General features: G+C 37.7%; 1 protein-coding gene across 2 annotated transcripts; it reads right to left on the reverse strand.

The window, feature by feature from the left end:
* LOC130921748 (troponin I, slow skeletal muscle-like) lies at nucleotides 1-9,132 on the reverse strand. Of its 2 annotated transcripts, XM_057845995.1 has the most exons (5): nucleotides 9,007-9,132; nucleotides 8,810-8,941; nucleotides 508-597; nucleotides 265-441; nucleotides 1-198 (listed from the first exon to the last, which is right to left on the reverse strand). In XM_057845995.1, exons 1-5 carry the CDS (start codon nucleotides 9,013-9,015, stop codon nucleotides 97-99), a joined length of 510 nt encoding a protein of 169 aa, XP_057701978.1. In that variant the 5' UTR covers nucleotides 9,016-9,132; the 3' UTR covers nucleotides 1-96. The 2 variants fall into 2 exon arrangements, with proteins under 2 accessions (XP_057701978.1, XP_057701977.1); XM_057845994.1 differs by lacking the exon at nucleotides 9,007-9,132 and having other exon boundaries at nucleotides 8,810-8,987.
* Between the last annotated feature and the right edge of the window lie 7,363 nt (nucleotides 9,133-16,495).

Raw genomic sequence — 16,495 nt, forward strand, 5'->3', positions numbered from 1 at the left:
TGTTTATTTCTGTGTCGAAGAAAGAAAACACTAAAGTGGAGAGAAAAGAGTGTCTTCATGTGTGACCTATAAATGCTTTCTTCTACGATGAGGAATTTATTGTGCGGGACCCCCTGCGTCAAACATCTTCTTGCGTCCCTCCATGCCAGACATGGCCTCCACGTTCTTCCTCCAGTCGCTCACCTCCGCCGTTTTCTCCTGAAGATGACACTGTTACTCCTGAGAAATCTTTCGGACTCTGGGTTCCTGTTCCTGCACACTGACCTTCTCTGTATCTTCCTTCTTGACTGACTTAAGGTTGGCTCGCAGGTCCAGAGACACTTTGTGCTTGGAGCCTAGAAGCGAGCGAAGGATGGCGTCGGCCGAGACCCTGACCCGCCGAAGGTTGGGTCGCTTGAACTTCCCTCTGAGGTCCAGAACCTTGATGTTCAGATCTTTGATCTAAAGCGCACAGTGGAAGAACCGTGTATAAAAATGTATAACTTCCAACATTTGTGTGATTTTTACCTCTCGGGTGTTGTGCAGGACCTTGGCCTCAATGTCGTACCGTTCTTCATCCACAACGTCGATTTTGGAGTGAAGTTCTTCACATAGTTTCTATATAAGCAAGAACAAGAACATGAGAAACTGGTGACACTTATCTGTCAGACGTTTTGAGTGTTTGTCGGTGCGTGCAACTTGGAGCACAACTGTAAAGTGAGATACTCTATAATTGAGAATCAAGTAAGCCGAAAACACAAATTAATTTCTCTGGTTCAACCCTCTCAAGCCGGCCCTGGGTGACTAGATGCCCTAGGTGAAAGTGTAGCAAGGAACATATCCAAAAATGACTATTTTGTATATCTTGCGAATTAGTGCTGCAACGATTAATCGATTAACTCGAGTATTCGATTAGAAAAAAATACTTGAATTAAATTTTAATGCTTAGAGTATTTGTTTCATTAAAGTGGCGTTGTCATGGTTTGTCTAGAAAGTGTTTGCATTTAGTTTTATTGATTTGGGTGGATACACTGCCCTCTAGTCTGCCCCTGTTAAGACCAACTTAAATTTTTGTTTGAGCTTATGTTTTATTTAATTCATTCTTAATTTAAGTTTAAAGGTATACCGTATTGGCCCGAATATAAGACGGCCCTGATTATAAGACGGCCCCCTCTTTTTCAAGACTCAAGTTTGAAAAAAGACTTTTTGAACACCAAATTCATTTTATACAGAAAATAATTACAGTACATCCGAAACAAATGATTATAACGAGAGATGTGCCGATCGATCGGGTCGGATCACGTCATTTTCAAAGTATCGGAATCGGCAAAAAAATATCAGCCATGCCATTATTTAATATATATATATATATATATATATATATATATATATATATATATATTTAAATCGTTTTCTAATTTTATTTAATGTTACAGACATAATATGTTACACTCATCCAGAGCCTTTAGTTTAGGCTTAAAGGTAGGGTTATCAAATTTATCCCGATAACGGCGGTAATTAATTTTTTAAAAAATGTGTCACGTTAAAATATTTAACGCAATTAATGCATGCACTGCACGACCCACTCACGCATAGTTGCGCTCAATCTGTAATGGCGCCGTTTTACCTATATAGAGACAGCGTAAAATGAGTTGAGTGAATTTTGGCAGCCTTTGGAGCCTTTTTTAATTGGCTAAAGCCTTACAATCCCTCTCCCTATGTTTAGAAATATCATAGGAAGCAATGTGGGGAAGCAAGGTAGCAAATGAGCTTTTTCTTAACACCTTGTGTTATTTCCCAACACAGAGAAGATATATCAATTGGTAGCACTACGCACAGTCATGGTTCCACTTCCTATCATGCATTTGGGCATGGCTACAGTATCGTTTACTGAAAGCTCAACAAATACACTAGATGGCAATATTTAGTCACAATATACAAAGTCACAAGTCTTTCTATCCGTGGATCCCTCTCACAGAAAGAATGTTAATAATGTAAATGCCATCCTGAGGATTTATTGTCATAATAAACAAATACAGTACTTATGTACTGTATGTTGAATGTATATATTTGTCAGAGTTTTATTCATTTTTTTCCTTAATGCATTGCCAAAATGTACATGATCGGGAAAAATGATCGGGAATGATTGGAATTGAATCGGGAGCAAAAAAAGCAATCGGATCGGGAAATATCGGGATCGGCAGATACTCAAACTAAAACGATCGGGATCTGATCGGGAGCAAAAAAACATGATCAGAACAACCCTAATTATAACAATATATTTGAGAGAAAAAGCATGTTATTTTGCCTCATTCAAATCTTAATATCTGAACATTTAAATATGTAAACTTAAGTGGAATCACATTTGTAAATGAATGACTTCTGGTTTTTGAAATGTAATTAAACCAATCTATTGTGATAAAACAACAAAATGGCAATAACTGCATTAACCATCAAAGTGAAGTCTAACTGTAACTGTAGTCTTGAAACAAATCTGAATAAGGAAAAACATTACAATAAAATAATGCCAACTGGTTAAACTTGAAATATCCGAGCTCTGTCATGACAGAACATCGCTTCAATGATATCTAGCGCCATCTAGCGTCGTGAATGGGTATAAGGTCTACACCGCTAAGAGCTGTCATGACAGAATATTGCTTCATTGATATCTGGCGCCATCTAGCGTCGTGAATAGGTATAATGTCTAGACCGCGAATATAAGACGACCCCCTCTTTTTCAGTCTTATTTCAATGCAAAAAACACCGTCTTATATTTGGGCCTATACGGTTTTTAGCCATTTTCTGTGGGAATATGTGTTTGAACTATTAAGAGCATTAAAAAAAAAAAAAAAAAAAGTTGGCATTTTCAAGCATTTAAGCTAGCGGACTTTTGTTATGTGAGCCAGTTGTTCTTTTGTTGTATATATACTGTATCCTCATTTATTAATTTTTTTATACAGTTTGAGGCTCAGGTCAGGTATTTTAATTTTTTATGTTCCTTATCCGATTACTCGATTATTCGAACTAACTAGTTCGTCGATTAATCGACTACTAAAATAATCGATAGCTGCTGCCCCGTTGTGAATATTGTATTTTCAAAACTTTAAGGGTTTACGTCTGTCACTGTTTATGGTTCATCTAAAATGATTTAAATTTTAAGTGCCCTTTTCCCCTCCACCGCCTTTAAAAGTGTTAAATGTGTATTGACAGAAACAGAAGTGAGACATTTAGCAACAGTGCTAGCTGCCAACACCTTTCACTGTCAATTAAAGGACAAGAGTAGGGTGCCAGGTTATGATCTGACTCATGGTCACGGATTCGGACCGGAAGTCCTTTTGAAAACTAGAAAGTGCAATTTCTGGAGAAATTACGATGGGACTTTGCTGTGGTAGGTACTGGTCTATCAGGTCACTTCCTGTTGATTTGGAGAAAATTCAGGGACACGTTCTGTTGATTTGGGGACATTTGGGGAATACTTCCTGTTAATTTGGGGACATTTCGGGTAAACATCCTGTTGATATCAGGTCACTGTTGATTTGGGATATTTTAGGGGACATGTCTGGTTGCATGGCTGTCAATGGCATCGACTTACCTGGGCACCAGTTGAATGTCAATGAGCTGTAATGGTAAATTTTTGGTCAAAAATCACAACTACACAGGTTTTTCTGCCATTGAAAATCAATGGGAAATTTGGACGTACATTGCCATCAATGGCATCGACTTACTTTGGTGCCAGGTGAATGACAATGGGCCGTCGTGGTAAATGGTAAAAAATCACAAGGACCTATGTTTTCCAGCCACTGAAAATGAATGGGAAATTTGGACGTAAATGGCTGTCAATGGTGCCCCATTAGAAAATGCATGGGCAAGTTTTTGGTGAATTTTAGGGGAACCGTATGTTTTTGCCAAATTCTGTATACAACTTTTAGGCTGCTGCTTCTGGAATTTTTGAAGTGTGAATCTTGTGATTTCATCATAAATTGTAGGACAAGTAGTGTTTCAGAATTTTTTTTTTTTTCCCCTCCTCAAAAAATCTGTGTTTACGGGCAACACATTTTTTGAGGGTTCATTTGAAAAATTCCCTGCATCCCGCGAAAATTCCGGTCATTTCGATGTTCGAACGGTGCCAATCGTTCAAACGGTTCGGGCTGTGTGGTGTGCAGAAGATACTCCATTCCAAAAAAAAAAAAAAAAAAAAAAAAAAAAAAAAAAAAGGAATTTTACTATCTCTGCCTAGCAAAGCCCCATTTAATGATATATTTTTTTGCATGTAGCATATTGAAATGTACTTGATAGGTTAAAAACCGTTTATTTTTGTTTCCCCCCCAAAAATTTGGCGCCCCTCCACTAGATGGCACCTTAAGCCACCGCCTAGCTCGCCTATGCTCATAGCTGCTGCGCTCAAGGAACATAAAAATGTAAGTGGAAGTCAATGGCTGGTTGCCTTGAGGCACCCCTATTCCAGTCGCGATTAATAGAGATTAACTTTAAAAGGATCAGAATAGTTGCCTATTTATTCAAATTTCAGGTTAAGCCCTAAGAGTAGTTTCACTTGGCAACATGAAATTTGCTTGACAAGCCTATAGTCAGTGTAGGTACAAAAACGTCTAAATGTTCAAAAATCTGTCATTTTGGGCAAATTTCTGCCAAGCATTTGTTAATGTCACACTTTTTCTGGAAATTGTATGGGATTTCTATTAACTTTTGAAAAATGGGATCTGAGACAATGGAGCACCAGTGAATGTGCTTAGATGCCAACTTTGATCACTTCTCGGCTCCTGAAATGCCGAGACAGTACTGATACCATGTTTTTTTTTTTTTTTAATGAAAAAGAAAAGCTTTTAATACTAAATTAGTGCATACTTGAATTTAAACTACCCGTATTTTTCGGACTATAAGACGCTACTTTTTTCTCGCCAATTGTACGCGGCTATTATAACGAAGTGGCTTTTTAAAAAAAATTAGGGCTGTCAAACGATTAAAATTTTTAATCGAGTTAATCACAGCTTAGAAATTAATTAATCGTAATTAATCGCAATTCAAACCATCTATAAAATATGCCATATTTTTCTGTAAATTATTGTTGGAATGGAAAGATAAGACACAAGATGGATTTATACATTCAACATACGGTACATAAGTACTGTATTTGTTTATTATAACAATAAATCAACAAGATGGCATTATTAACATTCTGTTAAAGCAATCCATGGATAGAAAGACTTGTAATTCTTAAAAGATAAATGTTAGTACAAGTTATAGAAATTTTATGTTAAAACCCCTCTTAATGTTTTCGTTTTAATAAAATTTGTAAAATTTTCAATCAAAGTATAAACTAGTAGCCCGCCATTGTTCATGTCAATAATTACACAATGCTCATGGGGGCTGAAGCCAATAAAATCAGTCGCACCTAAGCGCCAGCAGAGGGCGACAAAACTCCAAAAAACACAAGTAACAAGTGGATATTGCACTGTGCTGTCATTTCAATCTGTTTGAGCGGGGCATGTGCGCTAATTGCGTCAAATATTTTAACGTGATTAATTTTAAAAAATAATTGCCGCCCGTTAACGCGATAATTTTGACAGCCCTAAAAATATATATAGATTTTTTTTTTTTTTTTTTTTGAATGGATAGACATATTTTAATGAATGGCTTTCCAAATTTTGCCATAACATAGCTCTCAGCAGCTACACTAGCACTGATAAAGCTTGCCGGAAGCTCATCAGGCTTACTCAAACACTCACATTTTACACATTTTATAGCTCCATTGCGCCATCTGACACTATATGGTGCTACAAAATTTTAAATGGATGCGCATCCACTATTTGCTACGACAAGAGAACGCGATGCTAACGTTGATTAGCCATTTTCAACTAGCACTCGGAGGACTTTATTGCCACAGTAGGCTACAGCAGAGCTGTTATATAAGAACTAGCGCTAGCTGTTTTTAAGAGAATTTCATCCTTTTCAAGTTTGGACGGTAAGGTAAAGTGGATTATATATATTTGCAAATGTAGTTAGTTTATTTTTAAGCATTCAGACAACACGAGTTGGTGATGTTGATGGGTGTATCTGGTTAATAAATATATTTTTAATCAAATATTTCTGTTTAACATCTATGCAAATACCCAATGTTGAGATATGGACATGCGGGTTATAGTCATGTACGGCATATATGTGGATTTATTTCTAAAAGTCTGTGAAATTTGGCAGGTGTGCTCTATAGTCCAGAAATTACGGTTCGTGGTATCATAGCTTGTCTCGTTAGACCAGGGGTGTCCAAACTTTTTGCAAAGGGGGCCAGATTTGGCGTGGTAAAAATGTGGAGGGGGGGGGGGCAAACTTGGTTGACGTCCTTTACGTAAAACAATGTATTTAAGCAAAATTTTGCAAGCCATTCAGTGTGTCACATTTGCTTTGTTATTGTTTTTAAATGAATAATTTCAACAATCTCGCAACTAGCCTTTGCGGCGTTCTCTTGCGACTCTCGGGCTCTTGCGAAATACAGTACTACTGTAGTGAAATTCATCTAGCTTTAAGTTGCTTCAATTTCTCGCTGCGTATCTTCCCTGTAATCTTGTCATACATATCAACGTGTCTTGTTTGGTGATATCGCCTCACATTGAAATCTTTCAAAACAGCGACTGTCTCTTTGCAAATGAGGCAAGATACAGTTGTTGCGTATTTTAGTGAAGAAATAGTCCAATTTCCACCTATCCTTGAAGCGTCGGCCGTCACAGTCAACTTTTTTTTGTTGATTGTCGCCATTTTAGAAAATTGGAAGTAGATGGTCACATGGAGTAATGCTGCTTAGCCCTTAAATACCTGCAACATGAAGCAATTATCAGAGAATCCCAAAATTTGAAAAATAAGGTCCTAATGAAACCATTTTTTTCAAATTTGTGAAAAGAAAAGTCAAAATGAATATGTGTAAGAAGCGCTCTAATATCTATAACCCATGCTAAAATATATTTTTTTCTCATGGAACCTGCAGATGCATGTGTCAACTTGCATCCGTCCTTTTTTTTTTCAAAAAGAAATGTCAAAATTCTAAATTAGTCTGAAAATCATGAAATTTTAGGTGTATCAAATGCGATATATTTGGCAACAAAGGGTTAAAGTGCTGCTGCCTTTTAGTGGGTAAATGAGGAGCAGCATTTCGTGTGTAAGTTACTTCATATGCTGGTTGCAGTACTGCTGACCAATTTATTAAGTCTGTGTGCAGGCCAGATGTTATTGATTTCATGACAGAGGCTGGGGGCCGGATGAAATTTGACCACGGGCCGCATTTGGCCCCCAGGCCGGATTTTGGACACGTCTGCTTAACTCATTCTGTGCCATTGACGGCGTTGGACGTCCAATCAATTCAAACCGGGAGTGTTGGCAGCCAATGAACATTCATTCATTTGAACAATCTTTGCCAACCCTCCACTTTAAATGGACGTCTTATGTCTACTAGTGATAAACTCATTGAAAATCAACAGAAATGCAATACAATTTCCGCTTGGATGCCACATTTTTTTTTTTTTTTTTTTTTTTTTACAAAGGTGTGCATAGCTGGCGGCCATTTTGGTTCGGGTGACCAGCAGCTGGAAACTAGCTCTTGAAAAATACAAGTTGCGCAGCATCCTAACGATACCCATGACGTCATTTTAGCACAGTATCTGTACCGATACAGGTATCAATTATGGTTGTTCTGATCATGTTTTTTTTGCTCCCGATCCGATCCCGATTGTTTTAGTTTGAGTATCTGCCGATCCTGATATTTCCCGATCCGATTTCTTTTTTTTGCACCCGATTCAATTCCCATCATTCCCGATAATTTTTCCCGAACATATACATTTTGGCAACGTTTAAGAAAAAAATGAATAAAACTCGGACGAATGTATACATTCAACATAGAGTACAGAAGTACTGTATTTGTTTATTATGACAATAAATCCTCAAGATGGCTTTTACATTATTAACATTCTTTCTGTGAGAGGGATCCACGGATAGAAAGACTTGTGACTTTGTATATTGTGACTAAATATTGCCATATAGTGTATTTCAGCTTTCAGTAAATGATACTGTAGCCATGCCCAAATGCATGATGGGAAGTGGAACCATGACTGTGCGTAGTGCTACCAATTGATATATCTCTTCTGCGTTGGGAAATAACATAAGGTGTTAAGAAAAAGATCAATTGCTACCTTGCTTCCCCACATTGCTTCCCATGATATTTCTAATAGTAGGGAGAGGGATTGTAAGGCTTTAGCCTTTTAAAAAAAAGGCTCCAAAGGCTGCCAAAATTCACTCTACTCATTTTACGCTGCCTTTAAGCTCTCTATATAGGTAAAATGGCGCCATTACAGATTGAGCGCGACAATGCGTGAGTGGGTCGTGCAGCGCATGCATTCATTCCGTTAAATATTTTAATGTGATACATTTTTTAAAAAATTAATTACCGCCGTTATCGGGATAAATTTGATAACCCTACCTTAAGCCTAAACTAAAGACTCTGGATGAGTGTAACATATTATGTCTGTAACGTTAAATACAATTAGAAAACGATTTAATTTAAAAAAAAAAAAAAAAAAAAAAAAAATATATATATATATATATATATATATATATATATATATATATATATATATATATATATATATATATATATATATATATATATATGTTAAAAAAAGGCATGGCTGGCCGATATTTTTTTGCTGATTCCGATACTTTGAAAATCTTACTTACTTTGTAATCGGACCCGATCGATCTGGATGCCGATCGATCGGGACATCTCTAGTATCAATATTAACTGAATAAATATCTAAGCATAGTCGAGCACCTGCAGCTCCTCCACGCCCATTGAGTTGATGTTTAACGCCGGTGCTTTTTCCTCCAGGTACTTCTCCTTTTGCACCTCCTTCTCCACCTGCTCCTGCTCGAGATCCTCCTTGGCCTTGGCCACCATCAGGCTCTGCACCACAACAACTGAAACGGTTGATTTCCCGCCCATTCACGCAAGCACGATTGATCTCTCACCTTCAACATGAGCTTGCGAGAAGCTGATATTTTAGATTTCTTTGCAGGTAACGATAAGAAGCACACGTTACAAGTAAGTCATTGCCGTTGTATAGACTGAACACATTTCAAAGTCTTACCTCAGCCCTATAATGGAAACAATGAAAACAATGGCATTAATGTAACCACACTGATTCTTTCCTAATCATACTCTAAAAATACACATTAACGAGAGATGACAAATGTAACACTTACACTTTCTCAGGCATCTTGGCTATCTGAGTTGACCCTGAAAGACAAAAATAAAACCTTTTGGGGGCCCCTAAAGGATCTTAATACACTTTCCACTCCAGAAACATTCCACTGCATTGATGACTGTCTGGCCTTTCCCAGAATGGAACCGTCCCCCTCGGCGAGTATTTATTGAATTACTCACGAGTGGATCTTATCATGATGCATTCGTTTTTTTGTCTTTTTTTTAATGCATATGCTTAGCTCGCATTAGGATGTCTTAGGCCTGATGGGTAACATCAAGCTGTCAACTGGCCTGCCATCCCTCGTACACACCCTTTTTGTAGTGCGCATTGCATTCTTGCCTTAGCCAAACACGGCCGAGTGATGGCAGACGTGACAGAACAACATGGCAGCAATTATGTGGGGTACAAAGCAATATGCATTCTTTTAATTTCATTCAAAATAACGCAAACAGTCACACAATTAACAGATGAGATCAGGCATACCTCAATGTCATTTACGATCACAACAAATAATTAAGTTCCACAATTAAAAAGCAACCAAAACTTGCAAGAAGTCAAATTTCGTAATGAAATATTGTGATTAAATTGCAAGTTAAAACTAATCAAATGTAGTGTAAATTATTATTTTAAGCACAAAAGACTATTGTTAGGCCTTACTTACCTTGGTAGGGAAGATGAAGTGAGACAATGTGATGCGAGAAGGAAGAGCAGAGGGGATATTTATCCATTACCCGCCTTTGTCCCTCCTCCCTACGAGCGCACACACCAACCCATGTGTCATATTAAAAGGTCTGTCTGATCTTGTTTTTCTTTATTTCTGGAAGAGAAAATGAATTAATTGCAGGTAGACAACAAAAATTAATAGAGATGTCGATCGGGTCCGATCACGTCATTTTCAAAGTATCGGAATCGGCAAAAAAATATCGGCCATGCGTTTTTTAATATATATATATATATATATATATTTTTTTTTAAAATTAAATCGTTTTCTAATTGTATTTAACGTTACAGACATAATATGTTACACTTATCCAGAGTCTTTAGGCTTAAGGTAGGGTCATCAAATTTATCCCAATAACGGCGGTAATTAGTTTTTTAAAAAAAGGTATCACGTTAAAATATTTAATGCAATTAATGCATGCGCTGCACGACCCACTCACGCAATGTCGCGCTCAATCTATAATGGCGCCGTTTTACCTATATAGAGTATCTATACCAATATAAAGCGTAAAATGAGTAGAGTGAATTTTGGCAGCCTTTGGAGCCTTTTTTTAATTGGCTCTCCCTACGATTAGAAATAATTGGCAGTTGATCTTTTTCTTAACACCATATAATATTTCCCAACGCAGAGAAGATATATCAATTGGTAGCACTACGCACAGTCATGGTTCCACATCCCATCATGCATTTGGGCATGACCTTCAGTATCATTTACTGAAAGCTCAACAAATACACTAGATGGCAATATTTAGTCACAATATACAAAATCACAAGTCTTTCTATCCGTGGATCCCTCACAGAAAGAATCTTAATAATGTAAATGCCATCTTGAGGATTTATTGTCATAATAAACAATGTATATATTCGTCCGAGTTTTATTCATTTTTTTCTTAATGCATTGCCAAAATGTATATGATCGGGAAAAATTATCGGGAATGATTGGAATTGAATCGGGAGCAAAAAAAAGCAATCGGATCGGCAGATACTCAAACTAAAACGATCGGGATCGGATCGGGAGCAAAAAAACATGATCGGAACAACCCTAAAAATTAACATTGCTTTATTCATTAAACCAAATATACCATCAAAAATGCATATTCTAACTGAGGAACAATTTATCTCAGGGTGCAGACAATTAAAAAACCGTGTGGCATTTGCCAAGGCCCACAGGCTGTCAAAAGGATGGACGCTGGAAGAGTGGCAAAAGGTGGATTATTCATATGAATCTTCCATTTAATTACACCACAGTCACCTGGTTACATCCAGTATGAAATATCAACAAATCTTAGCTGCCTCTTACATTCCTAACCATAAAAAGGGACAAATTCTGCAGCAGGATGGTGCTCCATCGCATACGTCAATCTCTACCTCAAAGTTCTTCAAGGCAAAGAAGATCAAGATCCTCCAGGACTGGCCAGCCCAGTCACCAGACATGAGCATCATTGAGCATGAGCATGGAAGACGAAACCCAAGAATGTTGATGAACTCTGGGAGGCATGCAAGACTGCTTTCTTTGATGTTCCTGATGACTTGTATGAATCCTTGCCGAACCGCATGGATGCAGTCCTTCAAGCCCATGGAAGTCATACAAAATATTAAATTTGGATCTCACAGCACCACTACTTAATTCGCTTATGTTATGTAACATATTTTTGTATTTGAAGTACATTTTTTGTTCAATTTTCACACTACTTTCTGTAGGCGACAAAACTTTTGTCTTGCCGAAACTTGACCTTTATGTCTTCATTAAATGATCAATCGTTTGTTAGTGAAACAAATATATTTTTGTTAGGGCTGTCAAAATTATCGCGTTAACGGGCGGTAATTATTTTTTAAAATTAATCACGTTCAAATATTTAACGCAATTAACGCACATGCCCCGCTCAAACAGATTAAAATGACAGCACAGTGTAATGTCCACTTGTTACTTGTGTTTTTTGGAGTTTTGTCGCCCTCTGCTGGCGCTTGGGTGCGACTGATTTTATGTGCTTCAGCACCCATGAGCATTGTGTAATTATTGACATCAACAATGGCGGGCTACTAGTTTATTTTTTGATTGAAAATTTTACAAATTTTATTAAAACGAAAACATTAAAAGGGGTTTAATATAAAATTTCTATAACTTGTACTAACATTAATCTTTTAAGAACTAGAAGTTTTTCTATCCATGGATCACTTTAACAGAATGTTAATGTTAATGCCATCTTGTTGATTTATTGTTATAATAAACAAATACAGTACTTATCTACAGTATGTTGAATGTATATATCCGTCTTGTGTCTTATCTTTCCATTCCAACAATAATTTACAGAAAAATATGGCATATTTTATAGATGGTTTGAATTGCGATTAATTACGATTAATTTTTAAGCTGTGATTAACTCGATTAAAAATTTTAATCGTTTGACAGCCCTAATTTTTGTACATTCAACATCATTTGGGAGGGTCTTAGCTTTCATATGAACCATTTCTGAAACCAATTGAATAATTAAAAGTCAGGTTATTAGCAACTGTTTCTACTAAATGGATAAGCGACAAGAATTTTGTCAGGGCCTGTACAGTGGCTGCTGCTGGCAGAAAAAAAATTCTATTACTCCTCGTCTTTTAAAGGGGGGGGGGGGGGGTGCATGTTGTATTTCTGTCGGGCTGTGAACAAGTGTGTGTGTGTGCAGTGGCGGACTTGGCAATTTTAGGGCCTAAGGCGATCATATCCAGGGGCCCTCTTCATGGGTCAGAGGTTAAAAAGGTGAGAAGGGTGTGGAGGAAATATGTTCTGGTACACTACGGCTGTCTTAAACAACAAATTTTCTCCTGATTAGTCAGTCGACTAGTTTTACGATTAATCGACTAATCTAATCATTTAAAAAAAAAAAAAACTAATTCAGCAATGAAATTTTTGTTGACGGTTATTAATTCACAAAACTATTTTGGAGCACTTAAATTCTTTATTAGAGTACAAATAATCATGTAAATAACAATAATGAATTGCAAATAAACAATGAGGTTAAATGCTGATAGCATTTACTAGTGCAAAAGAATGGAAAGTAAAGAGATTCAGAACACTGACTTTGCCTTTCCAACATTATTCAAAACAATTCTTAAAAAAAAAAAAAATCTAGCAGTATTATTATAGTATACTACTATATAACATAGTAGTATAATAATTATAATAATTATTCATTGCCAATCATATTTGTCATGAAGAGTGTCATTTGAAAGCTATTCTTAGTGTAGAATCTTTATTATGTAGTATTTACTCAACATATTATAATACTAATTCTGAAGTATGTGGGATTAACTCCAGAAATCAGTATTTATATGATGAACATGATATGCTTTTGCTGTTAACCAGCTTTTGAGTGTTATTGTATGACTGATTGGAATTGTACTACATTTTTTCGCCACAGGATGTGCTGTTGTGTATTTTATGTTCGGTGTGAAGAAGAAGAAAGTTAAAAGAGGCATTAGAGGCCTGTTCTCAACTTCTCCCTCACTGCACTTTGGCTCTCATGGAAAGTAGTGACGGGATCTGTCGTTCACTTGAGTAAACGAATCCATTCCGGTTCGTTCAGTAAAACGATTCGTTCAAACGAATCGTTCAACGAATCGTTCGCCCCCCTCATCTCCCTACCCACCCAAATGAATCGTTCGGTTAGTGAACGGGAAGTGACGTTGCCGAACGACTCACCAAAGACCGCTTCGCAGTATAACTGAACGGGAAGTGACATTGCTTGGTCCCTCCCTCTCTTGCACATTGACCACTCGTCGTAGTTTCAGAAATGAGTGACAGGCGATATCATTCTGCTCTCAGAGACAGCCTCGTCTCCCTCCCGCTGCTGCAAAAGCGAGGGAGAACTTCCGCGTCGTCTGTCCTAGTTCTATGGGCTCAAAGTCATGGCTCGTGCTTGCATTTCGAATTAGGACACGGTTAAACATTTTCCTTTTGAGGGGGAAGTCGGGGTTTGGGGTCGGGGGCGCACGGACTTTCTTTAGCATGATCTTGCTCACATATACAATGCTGCTGCTAACAGCCAACGCGGCATGCTTGCTGTCACGAAAATAAAAATAAATCGAAAGTTTAATTTCTAATTATGGAACGGCCAACACATCATATTAACCTCTCGCTCTGTTGTATTTTTGTTTTTTATTATTAAGATGATCGTTTTGAATTTTTGCACTGGTATTAATAAATAAAATAATCCGGTCAGCTCCCCTGTCGTCCCCGCATCTCAGATCGTCAAATGCTGACGAGAAATAATTGTTTGCTTTATGATTTCGCCTTTCTACTCTCATTAGTCTGTTAAGAAAAATGTAGACATATTGCGACATCTCCCGTGTCCGCGCGCTTTGTTTTTGGGGCGCTTGAGTAGCACATGATGGACGGATTAACATAATTTGTCAAACCAACCGACACCCTCTGACACGAAAAAAAAAAAAAAAAAACACTCGGAAAAAATTGACATGTATATACAGTTTCATTGCAAATCAGTATTATGGTGATCATACTAAATATTATTTTTTTTCTGTGCACATATGAGGTACATATCGCTGCCATGAAGCCTCCATATAGTGACAGTTCTCTGCCCGCTTCACTGCCGTCACGCGACCGCAGCTCAGGTTTTGCTTGCCTCGTAGCTACGCGTGTTTTAAATTACTGTAAATTTGATAGTATATCGTTATAGGCACAGTCCCGAGTCTGTTGAGAAAAGTAGAACACTAAACCATGCTCGCTAGATTTGTGTGGTGTTTTTGTCTTTTTGAGCAGCATTTGATAGGCTCCACGTTAACAAATATGTGACAAAGTCGTTTCCTTTCATTTTATGACTCGTTCACCGCATAGTCATTACTGGAAAGTCAAGTTAGCAGCAAGCTAGGTCAGGAACCGGAGGACCGAATCACTGAACGGGAAGTGACAAAACTCAGTCTTTCCCCCCTCCCTGCACGCTGGCTGCTTATTGGCCACACGTGGAAATGAGTGACATACGCCATGATTCTGTTTCCGCTCCCTCCCCTGCCCGCGATGAGGCTGGCGTCTGATTGGTCGTGTGCGATGTCAGAAGACGCTGCCGCTTGCTCAACGCCCTCCCACGCAGCGAACAAGCGCCACCAACTTCATAGAACGAATCAGTGCAGATGGTGATTAGTTCGGTCTCGTTCACCCAAACAATTCGTTCAAAAAGAACGAATCGTTCGCGACCGATACAACACTAATGGAAAGCACGTTCGCTCATGTGTTCGAAATAAACGCTAGCCGACGTGCAAAGTAGCAAGTGAGCTGTAAAAATAGCGAGCTTAGTGTCGTGAAAACCGCAGGAGAGCTAAGTGAAGCTAACAAACAGCTAAGCGGAGCTAAGCGATGCTAAACGACTGATACTCAGGCTGCGTTCCAATCACAGTTTGAGTTGCCCTCGCTCACTTGCCCTAAGCACTTGCGATGATATCACACTGAGGCCACTTGGAGGGTGGAGGGAAAGTGGGCGGAGGGGGAGCGAAAGACGTAAATGGAACACTCCTGCCCTCGTTCACTCACAGGCAAGAAAATCATGGAACAACCACAAGGTGTTGGAGTAGCGCGATATTGCCTATTTTAAATCAGTGGCGCCTCCAGAAATTCTTCATGGGGTGGCCAAATGGGGCCACTTAAAACCTTGGGGTGGCACACCAAAAAATAAAAGCCATAATTTCAGATTTATACTATGTTGTAGTAGTAAACAGGTCAGTAGAAAACTGTCAGATTGACTTAAGGACACACCTACTGATATTCTTTTGTTGATTGTGTAATATTGTATTTTGTACACTATTATATTGTGTTAATGTGCATAGTTAATAATAGTCTAGTCAACATTTTGAGTTCTGCAGCTACTACAATCTAACATTACACTAGCGCGTGGGTGGCCAACAAATTTATTGGGGGGAGCCGTGGCCAGGCCATTATTCTACATCGCACAAAATGCACGGCGACTCATGTCAATAAGCCGGAGACGTATTCTGCGCTTGATGGCAATACGTCTGTACCTGGGAATGATCAAATTATTAGATTTGTATCAAATTTTATTTGGGCAATTCTTTATTTACGGTATTTGTCGATACCTTATAATTTGTATACAAATTTGTTGTTTAAATGCATTAAACCTATATGAAGTTTAGTTTAAGTCCCTCCCAATGCCATTTGATTGACAGACCATTCCTTTCATTAAAAGCAAAATACAAAAGATAAAGTGAAATAGAAATGATGAAAAAAATTTGTTCCCCTTTTTTATGGCAAAAGTGAAAGGCAATAAAAAAGTTACTTTATTATTATTTATTCATTTATTTCTCTTTATATTTATCATTCATGTGTTTTTTTTAATTTAGGCCCTATTGTGATTCCATACATTTTGCCATAACGGCCACATACAGTCTAATTTTTTTATTTTTATTTTTTAATAGCAATGATGATTTTCACAATTCTAAAAGCATTTTGGTATAGCATTCAAACACCGTGCTGGCTGCTTAATTCATTTTCTTCTTCTTTGGTGGTATATATATACAGC

The sequence above is a fragment of the Corythoichthys intestinalis genome, chromosome 9 (genome assembly GCF_030265065.1).
Source record: "Corythoichthys intestinalis isolate RoL2023-P3 chromosome 9, ASM3026506v1, whole genome shotgun sequence".
Classification (NCBI taxonomy): Eukaryota; Metazoa; Chordata; class Actinopteri; order Syngnathiformes; family Syngnathidae; genus Corythoichthys; species Corythoichthys intestinalis.

What these genes read in the sequence shown, in the direction of transcription:
- LOC130921748 (XM_057845994.1), bottom strand. Translation starts at nt 8,980, where the DNA reads ATGGGCGGGAAATCAACCGTTTCAGTTGTTGTGGTGCAGAGCCTGATG. An exon ending in TGGGCGTGGAGGAGCTGCAG is followed by an intron (nt 598 to 8,809) that starts GTGCTCGACTAT and finishes TTGCTTATATAG; the next exon opens with AAACTATGTGAAGAACTTCA. An exon ending in AGAAGGAAGATACAGAGAAG is followed by an intron (nt 199 to 264) that starts GTCAGTGTGCAG and finishes TGTCATCTTCAG; the next exon opens with GAGAAAACGGCGGAGGTGAG.